General features: G+C 42.4%; 1 protein-coding gene across 6 annotated transcripts in view; it reads right to left on the reverse strand.

Annotated features, from left to right (window-relative positions):
• The window catches only part of FRMD4A (FERM domain containing 4A), a 406,427-nt gene that overhangs the window by 213,516 nt on the left and 165,827 nt on the right, over positions 1–27,084 (reverse strand). Inside the window, exon 1 of one of the 6 annotated variants that reach the window (XM_077337982.1) lies at positions 24,965–25,479. The exons of 3 other annotated variants lie outside the window; for them this stretch is intronic. In XM_077337982.1, coding sequence (XP_077194097.1) covers positions 24,965–25,057 — 93 coding nt within the window. In that variant the 5' untranslated portion in view covers positions 25,058–25,479. Of the gene's footprint in view, positions 1–24,964; positions 25,480–27,084 lie in introns of those variants that run through there. 2 more of the 6 variants (XM_077337978.1, XM_077337974.1) reach the window with 2 other exon arrangements.

Consider the following 27,084-nt stretch of genomic DNA (forward strand, 5'->3'; position numbering starts at 1 on the left):
GTGTTGCTAAAAGACATGCCAGAAACATCTTTGTTTTTGATCACTCTGTGGTGTTAATTATTTTTACAGTTCAAAGCTGCCAATTCCTTTTTAAAGACTAAATTTTTTGATCCAAATCCACCTCTTTGATCTTTTCAGAACATCTATGATCTCGTTGTGAATGAGTTCTGTTAAGACGTTATGCATGAATGTGCCTTTCATATTTGAAAACGATGCAGTTTCATGCTTTTTTTTTTTTGAAGAAGAAGCAACTCCCTGCCCCAATCTATTAATATTCACTCAAGATTTCGGTCTTGTTTATTTTTCTTTCATGAAAGTAAGAGAAACCAACATCAATTTAATCCATGAAAGTAAGACCCATGCTATAGGTCATTGTTAAAGGCAAGTCCTCAGTGTGGAAACATTGCTGATTATTGGTTTAAAGGAACATTTAATGGAATTAGGATTTTCATTTGTGTGATATTGAGGGTCTCAGGACCTATCTGCAAACACTGCTTGATTTTTGTGCATAAAAATGTTTTAGGGCCCTGGGAAAGTATGAAGCAGGCACTGGCCCTGCCAATTGAGCTTCCTTTACAAGAAGCAAAAGAATCATTCTTAGAAATACCCCTCCCCCACTTACGAATGTCAACAAGACATTATGCCATCTGAGCTTGGAATGCATTACATGGTTCAGATTATATCAGTCCTCCCCTATCCCTTAGACTCCCTTCTAAAAAAATTCTTCTTTTCATAGGAAGCCCTGCCACACCATTTACAAAGTATTTGCCCAATTATATGCAACCAAGATGTAGATTTTTATTTTTAAAAGAATGCTATGTAGCAGTATGAAATTCTGTTCCAATATTGATACAGTTAAACAGCTATTTAAGAAGTAGTTTGCAAATCTCTGCAAGATACTCAAACACAGCTAGAACAACCAACTTGGGTAATGTCTGAGACAGTTCAAAATATTTTGGGGTCAGTGAGAACAAGATTGATGTTAGTCTTGGGTTTGCCACAGTTCTCCCTTTTGGACTGTCTCCCCTTCCTTTCTTATAATGTCAAGGACTGCATCTCTACGTCTTTGAATATTGCACTAGCATAGCACTGTGGCAGGGTTGGGTGAGACCCAGGCTCTATAGAGCTCTCATTTCTTTTATGGTTTTCTTCCTGATGGTGCATATGTATAGAGAGCTGGGTGTGTGCATTCAGTTCACTCAAACTGGAAAAAAAACCACTTACTGGTATTTTTCAGTATTTTCTAAACCAAATACCGAGTCTCTTATCTGTTTCAGCACCACTAAAGCTGACCCAAATAAAAGCTGGATTTTTCCAGCTTATATTTGGACATGCCAATCAGCTATGCCAATCAGCTGTCATTTTCACCACCACTCCTTTCAAGTGAGGAGAAGCAAAACTGCTAAAATGGCTGCCAGCCATTTAAACCTAGCAATTGGCAGGTCTGCCCATCAGCTGTTAGGTTTAGGTGGCTTCTCTCTTGCCAAACAGAGGGAAGTGAAAGGGACTGTTAAAAGGGCTCACAGCCATTCCAACCTTATAGCTGCCAACCATTTAAATCCTGTTTGGCTTCCCCAACTTTTCTTGCTTCACTTAGGCTTATTCTGCACACATTGGATAATGTACTTTCAGTGTGCTTTTGCAGCTATATTGTCCTGTGCTTCTAAAGTGCATTGAAAATGCATTATCCAATGTATGCAGAATGAATCTTAGTAAAATCTATTTCTCTTATGTCTCTTAATCTTTTCTCCTTATGCTAGATAACATGGGTATGACTGGGTTGGTTATAAGGCATTTTGTTATTGCTATACTACTGTGATAGATTACTTTCTCAACAGGTCAATCTAGAGATTGTCAAGAGATCTTGAGTGGTAGCAGCTAGTTACCAGTTTACTTTCCAGAAAACCCTTAGTCTATGGGAATTTTCCAGCAAAGGAAATGTGCCATTTCCCCTTCCACTGTAGCAGCTAGCTTCACATTTAAACCTCACAGTAATGCAATATGGCCACAGAAAATCAGTGCCCACACCTGGGAAAAATAAATCTGTAATCTGTGGGCCTTGGCAGGTTCTCAAGCATGCTACTCTGATGCCTGCCAACTGTTCTTGATATGTACAAAAATCTATGGCCCCTCCATGGCGGACTGATTCCTGAAGAAATGACTTTGTCTCTAAGCACTACAAAACTGATTCTTTACATGCGTCCGGAGTTGGTTTGCCTAGTGCAGGGTTACCCAATCATGGTACTAATGTACCATACGGTACTGCAAAAGCCCCTCAATGGTATAGTGGTGTGGGCTTTTTTTCAAAATGGCAGCTGGGGAGAGCCACCTTGTGGAAGAAAAAGACTAAATTTTTGAAAAAGTCTACCATTATTTTGGTAGGTTGACGCACCCCTCCCAAAATGGCCTGGAAGGGATGGGTAGGGGAGGCCCCCAGCCATTTAACTCTTTGCTGTTCAAACCTCCTCACTTCTGGGGCATGGCAGGGAGGCATTGCCTGTTGATATCACTTCCTGATACCTTGAAGCCTGAAAAATATTTCAGCTGTACCTACATGGTCAAAAGGTCGAAAAAGGCTGGCCTAGTGTATGAAAAGAACACAGAGTATTTGCTCTGAGCAGCATCCATACGAAGCTCCCATAAACAGCAAAGCACCTGCCTGGGCCCTTGTATTCTTCTAATTTGGTTTGCAGATATTTCAACTCCTTTGACAGAATGCAACCTCCCTGAAACACTTGGGGCATTAAATGGGCAATGCAAAGTACCTCTGTTTCTATTCAAATGATATAGGCTGGAGTAAACAGTTCGGAGAAAATAACTCTCATTTCTCAATCCTCTGATGTTCACATGTCTCCTCACCCTTATTTGGGCTACAAAAGATACAACTCATTACACAGACTTTGGCTCCAGGAAAAAGCTGATGAAACATCAAAATGTACAAGAACATACATAATAAAAGCTCAAATATCAACACAAGAGCTATGTCAGCCCACAGGCCTGGTAAATATGGGGCCTAAACAAATGCTCTCCTCCAAGACATGGAAGAGCAGGCACTCCACCACCACCACCACCACCCACAACATTGACTTCATGAGTGAGTTGGTCTGTACAATATGCAAGCCAGTGGGGGGGTGGGGAGACAAAAATATATCACTGCCTGTAAAAAAAAAAAGCAGACTGAAGTTGTTCAGAAAGCTGAAATCAATAGCTGATTTATGATCTCAATTCAAAAATGTATGACTCATTCCTATTTGGGTGGCTGCTTGTCATTTTGCCATTTTCCTACTATCTCCCCTCCCCTCCCCTGCCAAAACAGAATAGGAAATTTAAAGGAAAAATATGTCATTCACTCCCCTTATCTTGATCTGCAGCAAATGCAAATGCAGTGTGCTGTTATCTGAAACTTGGTTTCCTGTTACTTAGAAGGACATTTTAGCATTTTACGGGTGCAAGATTCCCCCCCTCCAATCCAGAAAGAAATCTAATGAGTTTGTAGTTTGCTTCGTGCTTGTAATTAAGTAGGTCACAGCTGTGAAGCAAAGAGAACAAGAAAAGATACTCAGATCACACAAAGCCCAGAGCAATCAAATTGTTTGCAGCTGAAGGAAATGGCAGTTTAAAAGAGGAGGGGGATTGCAGAAGTCTGGAAATGTGGAAAATGGGAAATTATGAACTAAAAACTGCAATTTGGCCCAGATACGGATGCGGTACAAGAAAGTGATGCAGAAATAGCTGATGCTTGGGGGTGGGTGGGTGGAATAAATACCAATAATTTACCTATTTCTTAATCTACTCCAAGCAGAGTTGTACCCAAGCAGCCATTTTAGCCCAACTGGCTTGCCAAAAAGCTGCATAAAAGGATCAGAATCAAAATGTTTGTTTAAAAAGAGGACATATCCTGGGAATGTGAATTTTTATAGACATGGGTGCATGTGCAAACCATTGCGCAGGGCTACTCAACCTAGATTATTATTATTATTACTCAAACTAGATTCTTTTGCTCAATACAGGAGCAACTCCACCCCAAAAATAGGCATGTAGTGAAGCTAGAATGGACTCCGGTCATGTTTGCAGGAGGAGCAGCACGCTGGAAGTTGACCAGATCATGTGGAGGGGAATTTAAAACCAATTGCTCAAAAATAGAATACGTAGGATGATTATATTATGAGAAGACAAGAGTCATTGGGAAAGACAATCATGCTAGGCAAAGTAGAAAGAAAAGAGGAAGGCCCAACATGAGACAAATTGAATTAGTGAAGGGTGAAAGTCCAAGTGTAAAGTCTTCCACTGGCACCCTCATGCCACCAGTCTTTTAGGACCAGACATGTTATTATTTGCATCCATGGCAATCACATTCCAAAGTATGTGACCAAAAGCAAACAAGTAACGTTTTCATATTGATATTTGTAGAGGAACCTTATTTTAGTCTCATTATTTTAGCCTTCATTAAACAAATACAACAAATACGGTATGTCTGATGCGTTGGCAGACTATAAAGAGAATGCAGAACCAAGCTGATTAAAAGAATAAAATAGTTTTATTCAGAAGGGAAACAAACTTGGTATGGAAAAAGGGGAGAAGAGAGTCCTATCTGTCAGTTTAACTGTTCTCATCTGCATTCACTCTGTTTGTTCTGGAGGCAAGCAGGGAGGAAGTGTGCTCAAAGCAACTATCAGGAAGTTCCTATTCTACCTATGAAAAATACACATCTCTTCCAGTGTCTCCTGTAGGATATTCCTCATATGGTTTTGAATAATGCACACTACAGATCTTGCATATTCCAACAGTTTGGTCATGCTAAATTGGTCTTCTTTCTTATAGTGAACAGCTTGGGGTGATAAGCATGGATGCTTTCATTCTTTTATTTATTAATTATATTTATTATATTTATATACCACCCTCCCCGGAGGCTCAGGGCTTAAGTGCTGCATGTTCTTCTTTCAATTCTTCAAAACACTTCAGCAGTCCAGTTGTACAACTCACTGTTATATAGCCCTCTTTGTCAATTAGATCGTAACAAGCATGAAAAGTTCCCTGCACCATACATGTTTTTCTTTAATCTCTGTTTGTAACTCTGATTGGATCATGTACTGCTGCTGTTCAGTGATTGTATCTCCTCTGCTCCAAAAGGTTGTCCTTGGTTCATACATCAGCCTTCAGAGGGCTAAACACAGGTCTGGGTTAAGAACAGCCTGATCCCTACAGTAGGCATCATGCAGCCAGAGACTCAAACGTTGTGCTGCTGACCTACGGATAAAAATGAACCCTCAACACATGAAGGCACAGCAAAGCCCAAAGTAATATGTGCATGGTTCATCCAAGACACAAGAATATCCTAGCTGGCTTGCACAAAATCCTTGCTAATGGAAAGTCGGCAGGGTTCGAGATCATGAAACAGAAAACAAGGACTTATTAGTAAAAGTGCCTGAGCCCTGGTTGTGTTAATGGAACGATCTCTGAAGCAGGACACACTCTCTATTGTGCTATTCTCCACTGCCCAGAATGCTGTTGATTTGTTAGCCAGCAGAGGTAATCTGCAGAGATGGACAGATCCAGATCATTATCCATTATCTAGACCAGGGGTAGTCAACCTGTGGTCCTCCAGATGTCTTTAATCAAGTGAGCTTATAATTGATCAAATTTCTTAATATTTGTTTGCTCTTCAAGGGGGAAGACATTAAAAGAATTTAGAAATTCTAAATTTTAAACCATCTAGGTTGTTTTCCTTCAGAAATATTGTGTTTGCTGACAGGGGCTCATGGGAATTGTAGTCCATGAACATCTGGAGGGCCACAGGTTGACTACCCCTGATCTAGACCATAGGAAGGATGGGGGACTGATCAAGTTGGACCACTCATGGAGATGACGGCGTCCAACTGGTTTCAGAGATGCTGCAGATGACAGCCCTATGGTGCTAAATCTATAGTTTGAACAACTGGTTCAAGCTCTTCGCAAAATTGTACCAAGATATCCAACAGTTGGTGTAGAGGTTGCTTGGGTTTACATGAGTTAGTGAGCTGAAGAATCACCTGGCCTAAGCTTGGCTGAACAAACTTAACAATCATTTTACATGAACAATGCAAAGTAGTGGAAGAAAATTCTCTTTCTGCCACTATTGTGTCTGTTTTAACCAGTGAAGATTTCTTGTGTAGTGAAAGCACCACTGCTTCCTCCTGTTCCAGGGGAATACGCTCTCCCTGATGCCAGTTTCTGAGATATTTAACAAATGGAATTCACTTCAATCTACTCCAGTTTGGACTCCATGGTTAGTATGGATGGGGATAAAACCTCCAAGGATTACCCTCCTGGTCAGGGGCATCAGGACAGAAATGTGCCTTGAAATATGTTGTCATTGAAAGCGTGATTAAACATTGCTATCGGAAACATGGGACCTACTTGGGGTTTTGATGCATTCATGTCAGGCATTTCCCTTTTTGAGCCTACAGCAGCATTAATCATTTGGGCTAGAGTGTGGGGAACACATAACAGGCTCTTTTAGTTTGACATTATTTCATGCTGTTATTTCTTTTTTTTTAAATGCACAATTGTTTCCTCACTATCTAAAGTGCCTTTGGCAAAGAGAGGGGGACAGAAATTACTAAAATAAACAAATAAAAATAATGCATTCAAACACAGACTAAATTGGACATTAGAGGGGAAAGGGAAATCAGCAGCAGTTCTGTTTGCCTGATAACAATATTCCTAAATGTTATGGACAATTCTTTATTTTGGAGGAATACATTTTATTCCACAATCTCATAGTTCACATAATGTATGTCCCATTTTCAGAAGCCATTACTTTTACATGTGGATACCCAGAACATCTTCTTGAATTTTAATATGGACAAATTGATGCCTAAATTGCACAAACGTTGACATCATGCCAAGCAGAAATCAAGCAATGCAGGAGACATTCTACAATTGGAAGCTGTGGAGGGAGTTTGGTGGATTGCACAAGCAACTGTATTCTTTCTGAAAAGGACAAAACATGAACCGCACCCCCCCCCCATTGGATCATAATTTTAATGAAGCTGGCTGGAAAAGTTATCATTGGACAAAACACTGCATGTGTCCTCAATTTCCTCATCTAAGCAGTTTATTTCAGGATACAAGGGTACAAACAATAGTGCTTCCTTTCTAGCCTGAACTAGAAGCCAATCCAAACAAACCAATTTTGTATTTCCCTAAGGAGCTGCCACTGAGATCTGGAAGTCAGCAACAATGACTGCAGAATTAAGTATTGCTCCAAAGTAGACCTAAAAGCCACCTGATTCTTATATAGAATCCAGACCAGCTATAGGGGAAACAAGTTTTCAATGGTATAGATCATCCAGAGTTGCTAACCTGCAGGTGCGGTCTGGAGATCTCCTGGAATTACAGCTTATTTCCAAACGTCTCCTGGAGAAAATGGCAGGTCTGGAAGTTGAACTCCATGGCATTTATATCCTGCTGAGGTCCTTCCACAAACTCTGCCCTCCCTGGGTCCCACCTCCAAATCACCAGGAATTTCACAATTTTTACTGTTATGCAAATGTCTACTTTTGTCATGTGTTCAGTTATTTGGAACCTACAGTATTCCTGTTTCTACTCAAACCATACAAAAAGGGGGGTCCTTATATTAGAAGCTTTGTGAAGTGCCTCCAGATCTCAGGAATAAAACTAGGAAAAAAACTAGGACTAAAACTAGGGGAAATGGCAGGCCTAATTTGAAATAAAAGGTCACTCTATGGGGACCCCCCCCCACACACACACACAGTTTTGGGACAGCATATATGATTCTCTCATATTCCCAGTCCAACTAGAAAAGTTCATGACTAGGAATGGGGTTTTATGTATTTTTAATTGTTTATTTGTTGTTAGCCACCATGAGCCAGCAGTGGCCTAAAAGTACAACGATAAATAAATAAAATAAATTTACAAATAAGATATGAAGGAGAAATTTTTGTATTCCCCTCTAAAATTCAAAGCACACAGGGGCTCCTGTACTTTACTGTTTTCCCCATCAGGTGTGGGTCAGAAATTAAAAAAGCATTTGCATTTTTGCAGAAGCTCTGACTATGTGAGGAAACGGGCACTGCTTTATGGAGAACCATTTGCCTTTACAATAGGCATATCGTTTTATATTCTAAAAATGTAAAGGTAAAGGTATCCCCTGTGCAAGCACCGGGTCATGTCTGATCCTTGGGGTGATGCCCTCCAGCGTTTTCATGGCAGACTCAATACAGGGTGGCCTTGCCAGTGCCTTCCCCAGTCATAACCATTTCACCCCCCAGCAGCAAGCTGGGTACTCATTTTACTGACCTCGGAAGGATGGAAGGCTGAGTGAACCTTGAGCCGGCTGCTGGGACTGAACTCCCAGCCTCATGGGCAGAGCTTTAGACAGCATGTCTAGTAAAGGACAAACAAATGTACACATTTTAAATTCCACCTAACCATTTATGGTCTATGGATAACTTCCCAGAATGAGTGCAAAATGGGATTCCTAGAAAGCTGGATTTTTGCGGCCAACATTATTTCAATTTAAACATTTTTATGTCACCTTTCTACCTGACCAGGATCCCCAAGACCATGCACATAAAATCGTTAAAGCACATGAAAAATTAAAGGCTTGTAAACTTATAAAATCATTCAATAAAAACACATAAACACATAACAATACATTTAGCGGTTTTTCTGTCCTCCAGGGGAATCCCAGTTATTATATAGCAAGCCAGTTGACCTTTTCATGAACACTATTTGAATGGGAATCATCTTCTAAAAGTTGTCTATTGTTATTTGCTATAAGTCTTTGCAGGCAGGACAAATATAAGTTACAAAGAGAACTGTCATCTTTTCTACATCTATATTTAAACACTGTTTGCCTTTACAATGTGTTTTATATTCTAGCAATAGAAAAAAACAAAACAGACATTTAAATTCCACCTAACCAAAGGGCAGAGCAGAATAAATCTATTAGTCTTCAGTGTGCAGTAAATACTGTGGTGGGAAAATGATCCCCCTGCCCTTCGCTGCCAAAATGTATTTGTACAACCACATTAATTGCTGGACTCATTCTTGTTTCACAAAGGAACTTAGCCTATGACAAAGCAGAGCCCAGACAGAAAGTTTCTAATTTCAGTTCTACTGGACAAGTTTGCTTTTATAGTATGGGTGTTACATATTGAATTCAAATTTGCTCACTAAGTTACAGGCTTTTACATAACCTTGCTGGCTGGCCATCCAGGAGAACTGATCTTTCCTTTCTGGAATACCTATCCTTGTTTGACATTGTTGTTCTTCAAGAGACCTGGACTCAAATGCCTCTGACAGCAGATGAATTTTCCATATGTGAATTATTTGCATCTGCTGCAGAGCCCAGGGGAGGACTGGCTATTCTAGTTTTTCCAAAACTTCTACGGTAGTAGAATTGGGGCCAAATGCTCAGCACTCACAGGCCATAGATGTGCAGTTCAATAGAGTTTGCCTTTCAGTTATTAATGTACACATAGCCCCTCAAAATAAGCAGCTTAGGCTACAAGAAATCTGGAGAAATCTTGAAAAGTACATAACTAGTTGCCTACTGAAGATCCCAAATGCTCTTGTTTTAGTAGCTGGTGATTGTAATGCCAGAGTTATTTTCTTCTGATGAGTTGTTAACTTAAGCAACAATGCTGCCTCTCCCCACATGAGTCAGCATTTTCCTTGCTCCCACCCCCACAGTCCAAGGATGCTAAATCGAATTGTAAAGGTTTCCACTTAGCACAATTAGCTAGCAGATTAGATTTGTTTATTTTGCAAGGCTCAATCAAGGGCGATATGCCAGGTGATAGGAATGTCAGTCCCCAGGTGGGGAGTTAGAGCTCATCTCCAGACTAAAGAGATCAGTTTCCCTGGAGAAAATAGCTGCTTTGGAAGAGGGACTCCATAGCATTCTACTCCACTGAGGTCCCTGCCCACCTCAAATCCCACCTACTTCTGGCTCCACCCCCAAAGTCTCCAGGTATTTCCTAAGCCAGAACTGGCCTCCCTACCCGGTGAGTACACATTTTGGTCAAGCTGAGGAGATGGTACTATTGATTTTGTCCCAGCTTTGCATAAACTGATTATTTAATATAATGATAACTTTTATTATTGTTATATATATGCCACCCTTCCCTGTTTGGCTCAGGGTGGCTCACAACAATATTTGAAACAGTCCAATTATATACATAATAACTTATTAATTAAACAATTTGAAAGCAAATTAAAAGCTGCTGCTTTTTAAAAAAATTGTTTATTAGATTTTAAACCTGCCACTCTCTGGAACCCTTATAGTGGGATGCTATGCGATGTTGAGAGGGTCCAGTGGGTTGGATGGGTTCACAGGTAGTGATGCCAGGATTTTAGATGTTATTTTCCTGGCCTCAACAATAGGCCTGGTGGAACAGCTCAATCATACATGCCCTGTGGAACTCATTTAAATCTCACAGGGCTCTGATCTCATTAGGCAGTGTTCCACCGGGCTGGTGCCAGGGCCAAAAAAGCCAGTTTTACCTTTCTGAGACTAGGGACCCTTAATAGATTTTGGTCACCTGATCTTAACATTCTCTGGGAGATGCAGTGGAAGAGGTGGTACTGTAGTTACAAAGTTCCCAGACTGTTTGGGCTTTGAAGGTGAGAGTTAAAACCCTGAAATTGATTTGGTCTCCAATCTGGAGCATATGTGTAATGTAAGTACTCTAGCTTCCACATTCTAGACCAGTTGGAGTTTCTGAAGCACTTTCAAGGGCAGTAATACACTGAGAGAGCTACAGTCGTCTAGCCTGGTGGTGATTGTTGCATGAATCCTGGAGGCTAAGTTGGGAGCTGATAGGTAAGGTGTCAGTTATTGTGCCTGGCAGTGATGATAAAATGACAAGTGGGCAGCATTTGTGACCAGGGCCTCCATGGATAAGGAAGCATCCAGGATCACACCCAGGCTCTTAACAGTGATTGGAGATGTCAATTGGACCCTGTTAAGTACTGCGAGTTGCACTCTTCTAGACATTTGGCCTGGGAGTCTGGGTGTGTTTCCATCAACATAAATACCTGGATGTCATCAACACACTGATGACAGCCCAGCTCGAAACTCCAGACCACCTGGGCAAGGGAGCACATATAGATGTTGAATATCATCAGAAAGAGAATAGCTCTCTTCCCTAGAACCACCCTCTGTCCCCGACTTTGGAAAAAAGACTGCAGCTATTTGAAAGCTATGTTCCAAATCCCCATGTTGGCTAAGCATTAGGCTAATAGCCCATGACTGCAGCAAATGCTGCTGTCAGGTCTAGCAAAAACAGCAGTAGCATGGCTGACAATCTACCATCCAGCTGCCTCTGGAGATTGTCTATAAGGCCAACCAGAGTCATCTCTACCCATAGCTAGACTGGAAGCCAGACTGTAATGGATCAAGGGCTGATATTTCATCCAGGAAACTATGTAGATGACCTGCAACCACCCACTCAACAATGTTAACCAGAAATAGCAAATGCTAAAATGGGTGGTAGTTGGCTGGGTCGAATGGGTCCAGTCCTGATTTTTTCAAAAGTAGCCTAACCATGGTCTGCTTTAGCCTCTTCAGGAAAGTTCCTGGAGCTAGGGACATATGAATAATCTCCAGGAAGGGCCCCTGAATTTCCTTACCACTAGCTTTCACCAGCCATGGTGGACACTGGTCAAGGGGTATGTGGTCAGCCTAACAGCTGGTAAAGTACTGTCTCCATCAGCCAAGGAGCGTGGACAGAAGTGGTCCAAAATAGGGCCTTGACATGGCCAAGGGGCCTTTCCCTAATGGTATCGAATCTTGGCAACTAAATCCAGGCAGAACTATAGGATTTGCTCTGCAAAAAAGTTCACAAAAGCTTCACTGCTAATGTTCGATTGAGTAATTTCAGATAATCCTTTGGTTAAGGATGTCAGTGATAAAATTGTTTTGAATAGTTGTGCTGGGTATGAATTTGCAGAGGCAATAGAGGCCACAAAATATTCCCTTTTTTTGGCCTCTACTGCCATCTCATAAACATTTGTGTTTTATAAGATTTTCTTGAAAGAGTTGGGGCCCACCAAATCAGCATCTTCTTGCCATTACCATTAAAGATTCAAAGTCTAGTAGTTCACCTAAATGAAAAATGTTATACAAAGCTGACTTGCTACTGGTTTCTGGTTATAGTAGGGCGATAGTAGGGATTTTTTATCTTTTTTTCATCGGGAATATATATATATATATATAAATATAAAACTATAAATGTTAATAATAATAATGATGATGATGATGATGATGATGATGTTGTATTCTAAAAACTCTGATGTGTTACCAAGCAAACAAGGATGACTGAATTTTTGGGTGCTGCACAGGCAACTATCTGTTCCTTGGAACCCTGCTCCTCCTGACTGATTAAAATAAATATATGTTGCTAATACAGGAAACAAATCCTGCATTAAATCAATTTATTAATAGCCCCAGTGTAACCTCAAATCCTTAGACCTTAAAAACTGGAATGTAATATACATTCACATCTTAATCGTTAGCTAGGAAAAAACATTACATATTTGTTCACTGGGTTGTTATGAGACCTCAAATTAACTGACCAACCCATTTCCTTCCACTCTGATGAATGAAAGAACTGACTGTGGTTTTCCTTAAGTTGAGGAAATGTATTAGGGTTACATATGGTGGTTTTCCTTTAGTTGAGGAAATGAATGGTGGTTACCAGGGCTCTCTGGTATATGGAGGAGCTACATGAAAGGAGACAGGAGCTATAATTACTAGCATACATGGAAGAAACTTCAGTCTTGGACCCATTCCAGTTGGGCTTCCAGCCTGGCCATGGAATGGAGACAGCACTGGTCATACTGATGGATGATCTCCAATGATAGCTGGACCTCACAATGCCGTTTGACATAGTCAGACACAAGCTTTTGGCTCACTGCCTTGCAAAAGCAGGGATGTGGGGGACAACTTTACAGTGGCTGATCTCCTTTCTCCAGGGTCACAGACAAAGGGTCACAATTGGGGACAATCAATCACATCACTGTCAACTTCCTTGCAGAGTGCCTCAGGGTGCAGTTCTCTTCCCAACTCTATTCAACATCTTTTATGTGCCCTCTTGCCCAGCTGGTCTGAGAGTTCGGGCTGGGCTGTCATCAATATGCTGATGATGATACCCAGCAGTACCTTCTGATGGTCACCTGGGCTCACCGCCAGAGTGATTTGCTAGCTGCATGGAAGCAGTAACATGATGGGTCAAGCACAGTCACCTGAAACTCAACCCTTCAAAGTCAGGGGTTCTATGGATGGGTAGTAAAGGACTGTGAGGAAGCATGGCTACGCTGCCTGGATGGTGTACGGCTTATGGCTGTGCAAAAAGCCAGGAATCTGGGCGTGATCTTCAATGCCTCTCTTACCAAAGAGGCACAGAACATGAGAGTAGCATGGCTGACATTCTACCACCTCCACCAAGCCAAACTACTAGTGCCCTACTTGACTCTGGAGACCCCGATCCATCCAACAGCCACCTCTAAATTGGATTTCTGTAACACATTCTACGGAGGTCTACCCTTATCCCTGACGTGGAACGTGCAACTAGTTCAGAACGCAGCAGCCTGAGTCCTTACAGGAACAATTTGAAGGGCCCATATTTGGCCTGTGCTTTGGGAGCTGCAAAGACTTTTTGGTAAATTTCAGATCAGGTTTAAGATACCAGTATTTACCTTTAAGGCCATTTGAGGTCTGGGCCCAGCGTACCAGATGGACAATCTCTCAGTCTATGCTCCCTGCAGAGTATTCTGCTCTGCAAACACCAACCACTTAGTAGTCCCTGGCCCCAAGGAAGTAAGTTTGGCCTCAACCAGGGCCAGGATGTTTTCAGTCTTGGCCCCTACTTGGTAGAATGAGCTTCTGGAGGACATCTGGGCTCTTCCACCAAGCTTGGTGTAGTGGTTAGGAGCGGACCTCTAGTCTGGCAAGATGGGTTTAATTCCCTGCTTCTCTTCCACATACAGCCAGCTGGGTGACCTTGGGCTCACCACAACACTGTAAAGCTGTTCTGACCAAGCAGTAATATCAGCGCTCTTTCAGCCTCACCTTAGTCACAGGGTGTCTGTTGTGGGGAGAGGAAAAGGAAGGCAAATGTAAACTGCTTTGAGACTCCTTCGGGAAGAGAAAAGTAGCATATAAGAACGAACTCTTCTTCTTCTTCTTCTTTTGGTTGAGGCATGTGAATCCTTAAACACCTAATGGGCTCCCCTACTGAAACACCCCCCCCCCCACAATAACATCTCAGTCTGGAAGTAGATTGATAGAAAGGGACAGTACTAGAATCAACCCTATTACAGCTGCTGCTGCTAATTATGGATGTGGTTTTAAAGCTTTAATTGTTTTAAATTGTTTTACATTTTTATTAACTTTTAATTTGTTTTGTTTCGTTATCTAATGTTGTACACCACCCTGATCCAATTCACCATGCAATCCTAAGAATATTTTCCCCATGTAAATAGCATCTAAGAACACATTCCCAGATGTAAGCCCTGAATACGATTCTGAGTATGTTAAGGTAGGAAGGGGGAAATGGTGCTTTTCATTTGTGGAAAGTCCTCTAGATCAAGTGTTCCCTTAGAAAGGAACCTGGTAACCCACCACTACCACTCAGAACTTCTTGAGGACTTCTAAAATGATCCCTGAAGAGGTAGTCTTCCAGCACAGTACTAGAGCAATAACAAAATACCTTATAACCAACCTGGGCTGATTCTGCACTTACTTTGTTTTTTCCATTGTTGATCATGGTGAATTCAGATCGATCTGAACCCAGGTCTTCCTCCTTGCTTTCCCCCAAATTGAAACAGAAAGCATTCTGCACTTGATTGGGGAAGCTCAGAGGGGGGAGGGCAGAGGGGGGGTGAAATCCAGCTGGCATTAAAGGAGTGTGCTTTATTTCTTTTGATTGCTTGTGGAGAAGCCAAGTGCAGCAGGAGGCTGCTCGTCTCTTTCTTTCCTTTCCTTAATGAGCAGTGTGGGGGGGGGGAACCAAGCCAGCAGCAGTCTCACAGTATGAGGCAAATCTCTGCTGATAGATGTGTGGTATTATGGCGTGCAGTCACTTTAAAGCAAATTCCAAAAGGAGAGCAAAAATAAATCTTGGGTGGAAAGTCTTGCAACCGGGAACCACGAAGTCTTTGAACTGACACCCTGGCCAAGCAGGGAAGACTGCTTTGCTATGAGGCAGGGAAAAGGAAGTTCATTTGCAAAAAGGAGAAATCTGCATACTTGGTGATTTTTCAAATATTGATGCTTATATCCACTTCTGGATATCACAGGGGAAAGGTAGGGTCACTCTGGATCAATCATGCATGTTTTAGAGGGAAAAGGGCCCAAAATCAAAATGGAAATTGAATTCAGTGTAGACAGGAGGGATTTATTCAAGCCGGAAGTGGGTAAAAAGCCCTGTGCAGACTATACCCTGGTAGCAACCCCGCAATCTAGCACATGAGGAACAGATTAAGAAAAATATCTGAAAGAAGAAATTGATTGTATTAAGCAAAGTGGAAAAAAGTGAGAAAAAATGGGAAAGGGTGGTCAGATTTGAAAGGCAGTGGGAAAAGCAAAACAAAAATGCAGGGAAAGCAGCACAGAGCTATTCATGTGAAAAGCAATAGTTGGAATAACTAAGCTAAATATACATTAGCAGGTTACTCAGAGCATATGCAGAGTTTTTATGTTTACAAGAAATCAAAGGAGTTCTTAACACATAACTTCAAGTGGACCAAGTTTCCACTGAAGAATGAAAACTGAAGACAAAGGAAAATCCCGAATGACCATATATTTATGCAAAAGCAAGTTGGACCAAGCCAGCCCCCTTTCTAGAATGAAAAGTGGATTTCTCCAATACCACTCAACCCCGCATCTCTGATGTCAAAGATTATTTTTACCAATCAGAGCCATACACAACATAGCTCCACCTCTGTCGAGCATCTGGTAATGGCTCTGGACTTCCATGACAGATGGTATGATCCTTTGTCCAAAAGGCATTGTCTGCCAAGATGGTTCAATGTGAAATGGAAGTGATCATCCATCCATCCATCCATCCATCCATCCATCCATTCATTTGGCTAGCCAGTCAGCCAGCCCTCTGTGAATGTGCTCAGGACAATTCACAATAATAAGATAAAACAATCAATAAAACAAAACAACATAAAACTACTAAAATTAACCAATGAAGCCCTGCTCCTCTAGCCATTTTCCATCTGGCTTGCAGAGTTAGAGTAGCCAGCTGGTGTGGTTAGGAGCAGTGGGTTTGATGAGGAGCAGAGGGTTTGCAGCCAAGCTGGGTGACTTTGGACTCGTCACAGCCCTGATACTGCTACTCTCATGCAGCAGTAATCTCTTAGTCTCACCTACCTCATAGAGTACCTATTATAGGGAAAGGAAAGGAAGGTGCTTGTAAGCCATTTTGAGACTCCTTCTAGTAGAGAAAAATGGGGTATAAAAAACAATTCTTCTTCTAGCACGTGCCAGCGGTAGAAGGAGAGGAGGGAAACAGAAAGGAGAAGAAAGGAGAGGAGGGAGGCCCTCATGGTGTTAAACTGCCTTGGCTTCAACCATAGACCTGGCGGGAAAGTGCCATCTTACAGGCCCTGCAGAACTGTATGAGCTCTGTCAGGGCCCTGATCTCAGTTGGCAGCTCATTCCATCATGCTGGGGCCAGAGCCAAGAATCCGTGGCCCTGGTTGATGCCAGATGGATATCTTTGGGACCAGCGATCACCAACAGATTGGCATTTGAAGAACAGAGTGCTCTCCAGGGTACATAATGGGACTCTCAGATACACAGGACTCAGGTTGCATAGGGACTTAAAGGTCAGAACCAAAACCTTGAGCCTGATCCAGAACTCAACTGGCAACCAACGTGGCTGTTGGAGGGTAGGTCCTAGATGCACCTACCTCCCCCAAAGGCTGCATTTTGCTCAGCTGCAGCTCCTGGGGCAGGGCCACAGGTAGCCCCACATAGGGTGAGTTGCAGTAATCCAGTCTGGAGGTGACCACTACATAGAGCACTGTAGCAAGATCTTCTGGGGCTAGGTAGGGCACTAGAAGAATGGTTCTAGATCTGATGCTTCCTCTAAGAATAGCTGAGAAGCTTCGCTTTGTGAGATCTCCTGCCCCAACAGATACCAATGGCTTAAGATTTGCTTCAAAGTTTTCTATGCTACTCTGAATAGAGTACCAATTTCCAGCTTTTGATGCTTTGTCACTCTTTATCAGTTGATTATGATGACTTCCTCTTATACCATTAGATTTTCTGATTCATTCAGGGAAAAGTCGGTTTTGATTTGATAAACTATTTGAAACTGTCAAAAAGTATATGACACTTCCTAGGTGAGGACACACTGGTAGCTGTGATGGGAGAAACCCAAACATTAGTGCAGTTGGGTGTTGATCCATTTAAATCTTCCATAATGCTTGTGCACAATTCAGAAAAAATTCCCTTCAGATTAGGAAGGTACAACTGAGTGGCCACTCAGAGATCAGAAGTGACAGTCATGCTGAAGCATTACCCTAGAGACAGTTTCATTGCTTAGCTTTCTTGTCACTTTTCACAGGTGCCATAAAAAAGGACATTTGACTATCAGTTTCATGGAGTCTGCATAGGATGTGGTAAAAACCCATTGACCTAATTTGTAGATACAGATACCAATTCATTCGTTACTTTGGCTAGAGTTAATTTGTGGATGTTTTTGCATATATATTTTAATTTGTATATATTTTAATTTCAACAAGTCCTTTACAACTGTTTATTTAATGCTATGTGTTTTAAATAGCTTTTAAGATACACATTTATCATGCATGTTTTACAACATGGCAATCCTTTTGAGGGCAAAAAAGCAGGGTATAAATTTTGTTAAGTAAATTTTTTAAAAATGCACCCTGTCTTGGAATCTGATTTTTTTTAAAATAAGGAAACCTCCTCTCAAGAAATTATACTCAAAACATTTCTGCAACTCTTCCAGTAACAGCTCTGTCACTGTTTCTGCAGTTTCCCCTTCAATCGTATAGACCTTAGCAGTAAAAGCTATGGGAAAGGAATGTTTGCTCTCAAGAGCCATCAATAAAACCTTAATATTTGGAAATTACAGTCTGTAACAAACCACACATTCCAATTAAGGGTATTTACATTTTTAAAGAGTATTGGCAATTTCTGTCAGTTCCTTCTCTCTCTGCAAACTCCGACTTAGTTTCCTGTGCTGTTCCTGAATCCTGAGGGTTCGCTGACCCCAAGTACAAGATTCGGAAGGGGGGGGGGTGTCAGTGAACAGTGAGAGGGAAAATTGGTTACAATCTCCAGCCCCTTTGTAATCTTCGGACTACTGGTCCCCAGCTTTAAAATGACTACCATGATAGCAAACGTCCACTTTTAAAGCCATTTCCATTTATATATTTATGCTCTTCTGACTGAAGTCTTGAGCACTGACAATCAGGAACCATTTTAAAGCATGGGCATCTTAATGCCTAGGATAGCTGGGGTCAGTGTGGGAATGATCTCATAGTATAGACATCCCTAAAACATTTTATATTACAGACAATGTAGTGAAAGGGCAAAGGTGTTAGAAGAGCTAATCATTCTACCCTTCTATTCAGTTCAATTCTGCTTCTACGTAGAATGTTTCTGGTAAATTGTTCCCAGAAATATCTTTAACAACACCATATGCAATAACCTGACTTATGTCAGCTAGAAGACAAGTGGAATGCAACTAGGCATTCCTTCTCCCAGTAACAAAAGGCCATAATGAGAAACATGGGGAAAATCTCCCATGGATTTTGTCTGTGAAGCAGAGAAAGGGTGAGTAATGTCCCTGCACTGTTGTGGGGGTTTCTACAGAACGAGTAGCTTAAAGATTGACTTCCTTCTAGCTCTAAAGTCTCTTTCCTCATTAAATGTTTATTTATGGAATGAACTGCCACCCACACCACCCCTCCATGAATGTAAGACCTTTTCATGACTGGAATGTCTCTTGATTTCGTTCTTTAAGGAATCCTTTACTCTGTGCTTGTAGTGGGAATAGATATCTGCCAATGATGTTTCTTCCATCCTTTTTTGGGTGTTACTGCGGTGAATGAGATCAGCCAGAAGCATGAGGAAGGGGGCGGGGATGGTGTCATTGGAGTAGGAGCCAGATCTCACTGATTTTAATAAGGGCCTTGCTGCACATCTTATTTTTTGCACACAGTTAAAGGCTATACATTATGCAGATGGCACATCTTCTCTGAAGACAGGGCTTTCATGGTAAATGCTTTCAAAGTACCCAAAGTGCAGTATTTTAAACTTAAGGAAGTGTTATACTTGACTCAAATGTGACACCGTCCTCTCCTCCTTCTTTTGTATGGAGTATCCAGCCTGATGAAGCATTCTGGGGAGCTCAAAAGCTTGCTCCCTCTTGGGGAATGATTGGTTGGTCCGGATATGAAAAGAATGGGTGGTGGAAAGTGCTGTCAGTTTACCATATCTACCAAGTATGGTGACTCTGTGGGGTTTTCAAAGCAAGAACTGCTTAGAGGTGGTTTGCAGTTTCCTTCCTCTGCTTAGTGACCCAGGTATTCCTTGTGGCCTTCTATCCAAATACTGACCAGGGCTGATCCTACTTAGCTTCCAGCATCTTATGAGAACAGCCTAGCCTGGGTTATCCAGATCACACTATAAAAGGAATTGGATGCTATTTTATTTTAAGTCCCTAATAAATCAATAACATCTAGTACATACTTGCAATCTTTTAGTATCTGGGCTGCTTTTTTAGAGGCAAGCAAGACGTTCAGCTTGGCCAATTACAATACTGCTTGTTTATATAATCTTACAGGACCAGATTTGCCCCTAATTTCCCCAGATCACTGCTGAATCATTAGCTGCAATTCAGCCTTCAGACTATCTACAAGAATGGAGATCCAATAAAGCGAAGCCAGTCCCTCTTCTAGCAAGCTGCCACAGTGCTGTTACTAGAATACCTGATTTACCAGCCCTGGCACCTTCTATTGAGGACATTTCTTGATAGGAACAGCTACCATGAGTGCAGTTAGACAAAAGTGTATGCTGGTCAGATAGATTCACAGTGCTGCTGCAAGAGGCAGCCTTGGACCTAAATTCAAAGGACTGTAAATGTGGAAAGACTATTCCTGTATGCAAAAGAAATGAAAAGTCTCTATTGCTGACTTAAATCTTAAAATTTCTAAAGATGCATGAGAAACAAAAGTAAAAGATAGGACTAGAATCAGAAGCCTAAGTACAGCATTTCAGCAACTTGCATGTAGATACAAAGAGAATGATTGTAAAAACCAGTGTAAAGAAACAGAACAGAAATACAAATGAGAAATATCTATTCCACAAGAGCTCTCCAAAAATCAAAGGAAAATTTAAAGCATGGTTAGACATGATAAAAGAGCAATATAGAAAGACATTAACTGAACAGGACAATATAAAAAAAGATGGGAACAATATACTGAAGAACTGTACAAAAGAAAAAAAATATGACAGTTTTCTTCCAAGCAAAATATTTTTATGAAGAACCTACAGTTTTAGAAAGTGAAAAGAGAACTACACTGAGAGTGATTGAGAGAAACAAATCACCAGGAATACATGGGATATTAATAGAGCTATCCCAAGCCACAGAAGCAAAATCCATCAAAATCTTAAGAATGTGCAAACAATGACCCACAAAGCTGAAACATTCATTTACATTCCTGTTCTGCAAAAAGATGTCAATGACTGCAGCAATGACTGCACCATTGCATTAATTTCTTCTGTGAGCAAAGAGATACGTAAAATCTTACAACAAACACTGTTATCATAAATGGAATGAGAAATGCCAGCTGTCAAGTCACTTCTGATTTAACATGCACATATCTATAGCAATTACTTTAAAAACAATCCCTTAAAACCTCTCCAAATGGAAAATGGGGGCAGTGACAGCTGATTGTAGGAAAATGGTGCCAATGTTGGTGGGACAGAACTTTGAGAACGAATACCTTTCCATCCAGACAAGACACTAACATACTCAGATTGTGTTTGTTCTCAGAATACCATGGCAAAGCAAGTTTGAAAAAGAACATACCAAGGATGGGGAATCCCTAAAGATGATTAGAGGTAGGCATCATGAGACGCTTCCTGCAAAGAGCATTCTACTTTGGTAGCCAAAGTGGAGCAAAATGTCCTTTGGAAGAAGTCAGGGAAGTAGTACTTGGCCTTCAGGAGCCGCTCAAAACACTTTCCCAGTTCTCTTCCTTCTCTTCTCCCCTTCCATTACTGTGGTTGTAAATAATCCACCAATTAATGACATCCAGATGGAGGGTCAAGCTGGGACATTTCAGACAGTAGGGCTGATCATCTCTTCTGAAGCCACACAGATGCATGGGATGCTAATGTAGGCTGATCCTTCCATCCTTTGTATACCCCTTATCTATTTAACAGCTACTCAACAATGCATCATGCTCAGTAGGAAAGGTATTAACCAACAGTCAGTCAAACATTCTCTTGACTCAGCTGGGAAAAGGCAGCTGCTTCTTCTCCACCTTAATATGCAATGTATGCCTTTCCTTAAATAACCAATCAATAAAACTCAAAAGTCATTACAATAACAATGCTGGTTTTCTTTGCATCATAGTTTAGAGAGCCATCATAGTTTAGAGAGGTAGGATTTAAAGCAGAGATATAAATTATTGAAATACACAAGATCTATAGTGTGCATGCTTCAACAGCATATTTATTTATTTTTTTCAATTTGTATACCGCCACTCTCGACAAAGAATATCATACAGAGGGCATTGGGGGAGACATGTAGCCTTTAAAGGCCAGATGCCAAACAGGAATGCAATGGGTGATGCTTTTGGTGTAGTGGTTAGGAGTGCGGACTTCTAATCTGGCATGCCAGGTTCTATTCTGCGCTCCCCCACATGCAACCAGCTGGGTGACCTTGGGCTCGCCACGGCACTGATAAAACTGTTCTGACTGGGCAGTGATATCAGGGCTCTCTTAGCCTCACCCACCTCACAGGGTGTCTGTTGTAGGGAGAGGAATGGGAAGGCGACTGTAAGCCGCTTTGAGCCTCCTTCGGGTAGGGAAAAGCAGCATATGAGAACCAACTCTTCTTCTTCTTCTTCTTTTTACTCCATAAAAGAATGAGTTTTACCTATTGAATTTGACTGGTCATAAATATTGTAAAAGATGCATGAAGAAGTTCAAGGTTAGTCTTTAGAAGCCTCATTTAAGCAAGCTTCATGACACCAAAAATCCACACACATCTCAAGTCATGACTATGCATGAATGTGTTCAGCTGCTCTAATGTATGGCCAACAGTTGTGGGCACAGAGGAAAAAACCTGTGACCTCTGGATCTGGGGTATTATTTTTATTTATTTAATTTATATACCACTCTCCCAGCGGACTAGCTCAGGGCAGCATACATCATATTGAGCAATATCAACAAAGTTTAACAGTTCATTAAAATTCAGCTTTAAATTATAAAGTAGGTAAAATATAAAATTTAGCTGGGCATTCCAATCCAGGCACCCTAAACCTTGCCTCGCTTTGCCTTAACTAACCTTTGGAAGCCAGATCTGTCTTGTTCTTCTTGGCCTCCTCCCTCAAGTCTTTTGAGAGCCATAGCTAAGCCTGTGGGCCTGCCCAGTGATCACCCTCTACTCAGAGGCTTTATGGGGGGGGGGGATGAGGAACATCTCCTGAGCAATTTCTGAGCCTTTCCTAACCCCAGGGATGATGTTCTCATCAGCTGATTGCCAGACAGCTGTCAGTGGGTGCCTGTCTCTTAAGGCAGCGGTCCCCAACCTTTTTGCGGTTGAGGACCGCCTCCAGGCGTGGGGGAGAGCCAGCGGCCCAGGCACCACGCACGCGCAACATCTGTGTGCAAATGCGCATGTGCAGAGTTGCCACACATGTGCGTTTGCGCCAGCAGGGGGTGCAAACGTGCATGCACGTTAGCTCTACGCATGTGCGTTTGCGTCCGCCGGCGTGCCAGTGGCCGCGCCTGCCTCTTCCCCCCCCTCGCAGCAAGAAGCTAGCTGGTCCGCGAGCGAAGCGGCTGCTTTCGCGGCTGTTTTGGCGGTCACTTTGCTTGCGGCCCGGCAAACTTCTCGCAGCGGGGGGGGGGGGGGGAGAGGCAGGTACAACCACCGGCGGCCCGGTACTGAGGCTTTCGCGGCCTGGTACCAGGCTGTGGAATGGGGGTTGATGACCCCTATCTTAAAGGACCAGCTGCCTTTGGCCCATTGACTGGTATGGGCCTGGCAGATGCTAAGCTTGACTGTATGAGGGGTTAGGAAGGAAGGAACATAGTGTTGTCACAGTGAATCAAGACACACACACGCAGCCTGAATAAAATCCTCAAAAGATATGAATAAAATCATGCCATTCATAAAATCATGCAAGCTTTTCAGAGTACTTTTCCTCTTCAGCAACCTTCATATTAATAAGCAGATGCTGAAATTCAAACTGGGGGAAATTTTCTCATAAAGAAAATTAAAATTTTCTTTATGAGAAATTGGATTCTTTTCAGTAATTTCTAATTAGATACTCTGACTTAAAAATTATAATAGGAACATTTTATTAACATAACAATAAGCTCTATCCATGACAGTGTAGTACCTCTTTATGATCAAAGACTTAGGTTCTTTCATATATGATGGTGTTCTCTTTCAGGCATATTTTCCTTATCTTTGGCTATGCTGTGAGGAAACATGCAGGTATGTAAACAATGACAGAGCACTGAGGGAGGAGGGATGGACAGTCTTCCTTTGGGGCCACCAATCATCAACTAAGGTAAAGGGGAACTCACTTATATGCTGGGAGTTGCCATTGGCTGGATGCGGTGGCCAGAAGAATGCAGGGAATGTTACAGTGTGCCAATGATGTAGTAGCATGAACCAACAGCATCCTCAACTTATGTCCTCCATGTAGCCCTGTCTCAAAGCCAAGTGAAGCATGATGGGAACATCCATAGCTATTTATTTTATGGACATATTTGCCAACCCCATGCAAAGGTAGGGATAGGGACCCAGTTTTGGGTAGAAGTCCAGGTTCATGTGAGTCAGTTCCTTCTCATGTTTTACCATACAGCACTCAAATGTTTGGAGCATTTTGTATCCTTGAAGCCTAGCTTGGCCCTCAGAGCAATGCAAAGAGCCCTTCTGTTTTTCCAAACTTTCCAAATATCAGAGGATTCTTTAGTCCATCGCTGGGGAAGGGGGAGAAGTACAGTGGCATTCTAAAGGCTAGATAGGGGGTTATGGCACAAGCCCATCACAACTTGTGTCACAATTAGTTTGTTAGCTGTTTGAGTTCCGCAAGGTTACATTTTTACACTCCGCTTGAGTGCCTTCTGGATAAGTGAGGCTCCAGTACCCAACAGTTGGGAAAAACTACAGGAAATGTAACCAGGCACCAAAACTTTGAGCTAAATGCTCTGGTGTTGCTTTACAACAGGGAATTTTTCAAATCAACCCCAGGCCCCCCAATTGCTTCCAGCCCTAACTAATCCTATACATAGTTTTGCTCCAAAGCAGACAGAGCTACAAAGAAGTCTAATTAACCATCCCCTGAGATGAGTTCCAGCATTGACTACTACTCTCTGTTGTTATAAAGCTCCCTCAACTTTTGTTTTCTTGGCACAGTAAAGGAAAATCCACTAGCGGCCATTGCCATAATAAAGCATCAACACACGGCACTAATGTTGGTTACAAGTTTAGTTAATCTTCGCCAATAGATAGTTGAGTCCAGTCCCAACCAGAGTATCCGATCTCTCCATTTGCCACAACAACTGTAATGATCCAGCAAAGTGATACCCTGTCCCGCATCTCTGATGGCCTGTGAAGCTGTACCACATAGCTCTTGCCTAAAGCAGCAGAGACATACAAGCGGAGCACCTCCATTTCCTGGGAGCACTGGCTGATGAGAGTTTTTAAAAAGTACCACTTACCCTTTCTGCACTGTGCCTTCTCAGAGATCCATACGGGATTTTGAAGAGAAGTTTTCGGCTCCTGCTGGGAGTCATGGTTGCCTGCACCACCATAACGTGGTGCAAAACTGTGTGTGTGCACACCAACACGTGTGCGTGTGTGTGTGTGTGTGTGCAAGAGAGAGAAAGAGAGAGACAGACAGACACACACACAGGGTGAAGGAATGATTTGCCGAGAGCAGTTTCCTCTGGAATGACTTCAGAAGTTCCCCGTTTGCAAATATCAAATAGCACAGTGGTGTGTGTGTGTGTGTGTGTTAAACTTTAGACCATGAGTCAAGATGTGGCTTGTTTGAAGCAAAGTAAAAAAAAAAACAAAGCATCCCCTTCCCAGCCTGCTGTAAGCAGAGTATCTTTCTGGTTTATGTTCCCTCTAGCACAGAAAGCTTGCCTTGCCAAAAAAAGGTGAAAGTATTCCGTTTCTGGGGCAATTGTTCCCAAAATGTCAACCTTGCTCCTCGGAACTACAGATGGTAATCGGGTCAGTTGTCTAATCAAAGCTCTCTCAGGCTTTCTTTATACATGCCATCATGTGACTGAAGACCCCCCCCTCTGGTTTGCTGTATGGGCGATCACATGCTTGCCTCTAAAACAATATCTGGTGTGTCACCATCTGGTGCAGAGATTAATGGTAAATCCTGTGTGCAGATTTTGCTCCCTTTAGACACAAGAGAGCATAATAGCCTGCCAGGCAGCTAGGATGGAAACAAAAGGAGTCCTCAAGACACAGCAGCAAAATGCTATGATCAAATTGCAGTGTGCACAGCCATCACTGTGCACATGATATGGAATGAGAGGCCCTGTCCAGGGTCTGCTCCACATGTTTTGTTGACCAGAAGTCCACCCATCCCCCTGAACACATACTCAGACTGGCAGTGGATCCTCAGGGTCTCTGATAAAGGTCTTTCACATCACCTCCCATTTGGTCCTTTTGACTAGAAAGGTCAGGGATTGAACCTGGTGCCGTGGTTAAGAGAGGTGACCTCAAATCTGGAGTTTCCTTACTTCTCATCCACCTGCAGCCAGCTGGTTGACTTTGGGCTAGTCAAAGTTCTCTCAGAGCTCACTTAGCCCCACCTACCTCACAGGCTGCCTACTGTGGAGAGAAGAAGAGAGAGGTGTTTGTAAGCTGCTTTGGAACTCCTTCAGGTTGCAAAAAGCTTCATCCTCCTCCTCTAACAAGCAAAGTTTGCATCTGATTTCACATAGCCCAGTGGTGGCAGCTGCCACCGCTGCCCAGCTGGAGAGCCAAGTAAAAGCCTGAATTTTGCAAAGCTGCAGGAAGGGGGCTTTTGGGGAGGTGGTCTCAGAACCCATACTGGTTTTCACTGGGACTTTGTGTGTGGTGGAAGGGCAGGCAAAGTTTGGGGAGAATGCAGCGCTGCCTTTCTTCCCATTCTGGGAATGGGTTGTGCTCTTTCCTGCCAATAAAATGAATCTGCCATATGTGATGCACTTCCCAACTGGCCTTCCTCTTCCCAGCCTCTGGGACTGGATGTCAAGGGAAGGGTGCCACTCCCTCTTCCTGGCCAGGATGTTTGAATCCACTGCAACTAGGAAAGGATGGAGCTGCGAAAGAGGTGCACTCAATTTGCCCCTCCCCCAGTTTAACCCTTTCCTCTACCGGGGATGTGGTTAGGTGGTTTGAGAAGAGTGAGGGAACATTGGTGGTTGCTCAACACATAATAAGTATCCATCAAAGGTTTCCAAATATCTGAAAATGTGTCTATATGCAATTGTTGCCTATATACCAGTGGTTCTCCATCTGGGGGTCAGGACCTCTTTGGGGGTTGAATGACCTTTTCACAGGGGCTGTGGCAGGGCAAGCAGCTTGGCCAGGGGAGTGCCATCCACGCAACAGCCTTGCAGGGTAGGTTGAGATAGAGTGTTCATCTGTCTGGAGCAGCGGAAAAGAGCAAGATTGGCATGGTGGGACAAGAGGCAGAACTGGGGGGGGGACACTTTATATACCATCATGAACAATGGTTCTTCACGCCATTGGTCAGTTTTGGCTTAATTTCTGTGAAAGAACACTTGCACAATTTTATGGTTGGGGGGTCACCACAACATGAGGAACTGTA

The sequence above is a fragment of the Paroedura picta genome, chromosome 5 (assembly GCF_049243985.1).
Source record: "Paroedura picta isolate Pp20150507F chromosome 5, Ppicta_v3.0, whole genome shotgun sequence".
Taxonomy (NCBI): domain Eukaryota; kingdom Metazoa; phylum Chordata; class Lepidosauria; order Squamata; family Gekkonidae; genus Paroedura; species Paroedura picta.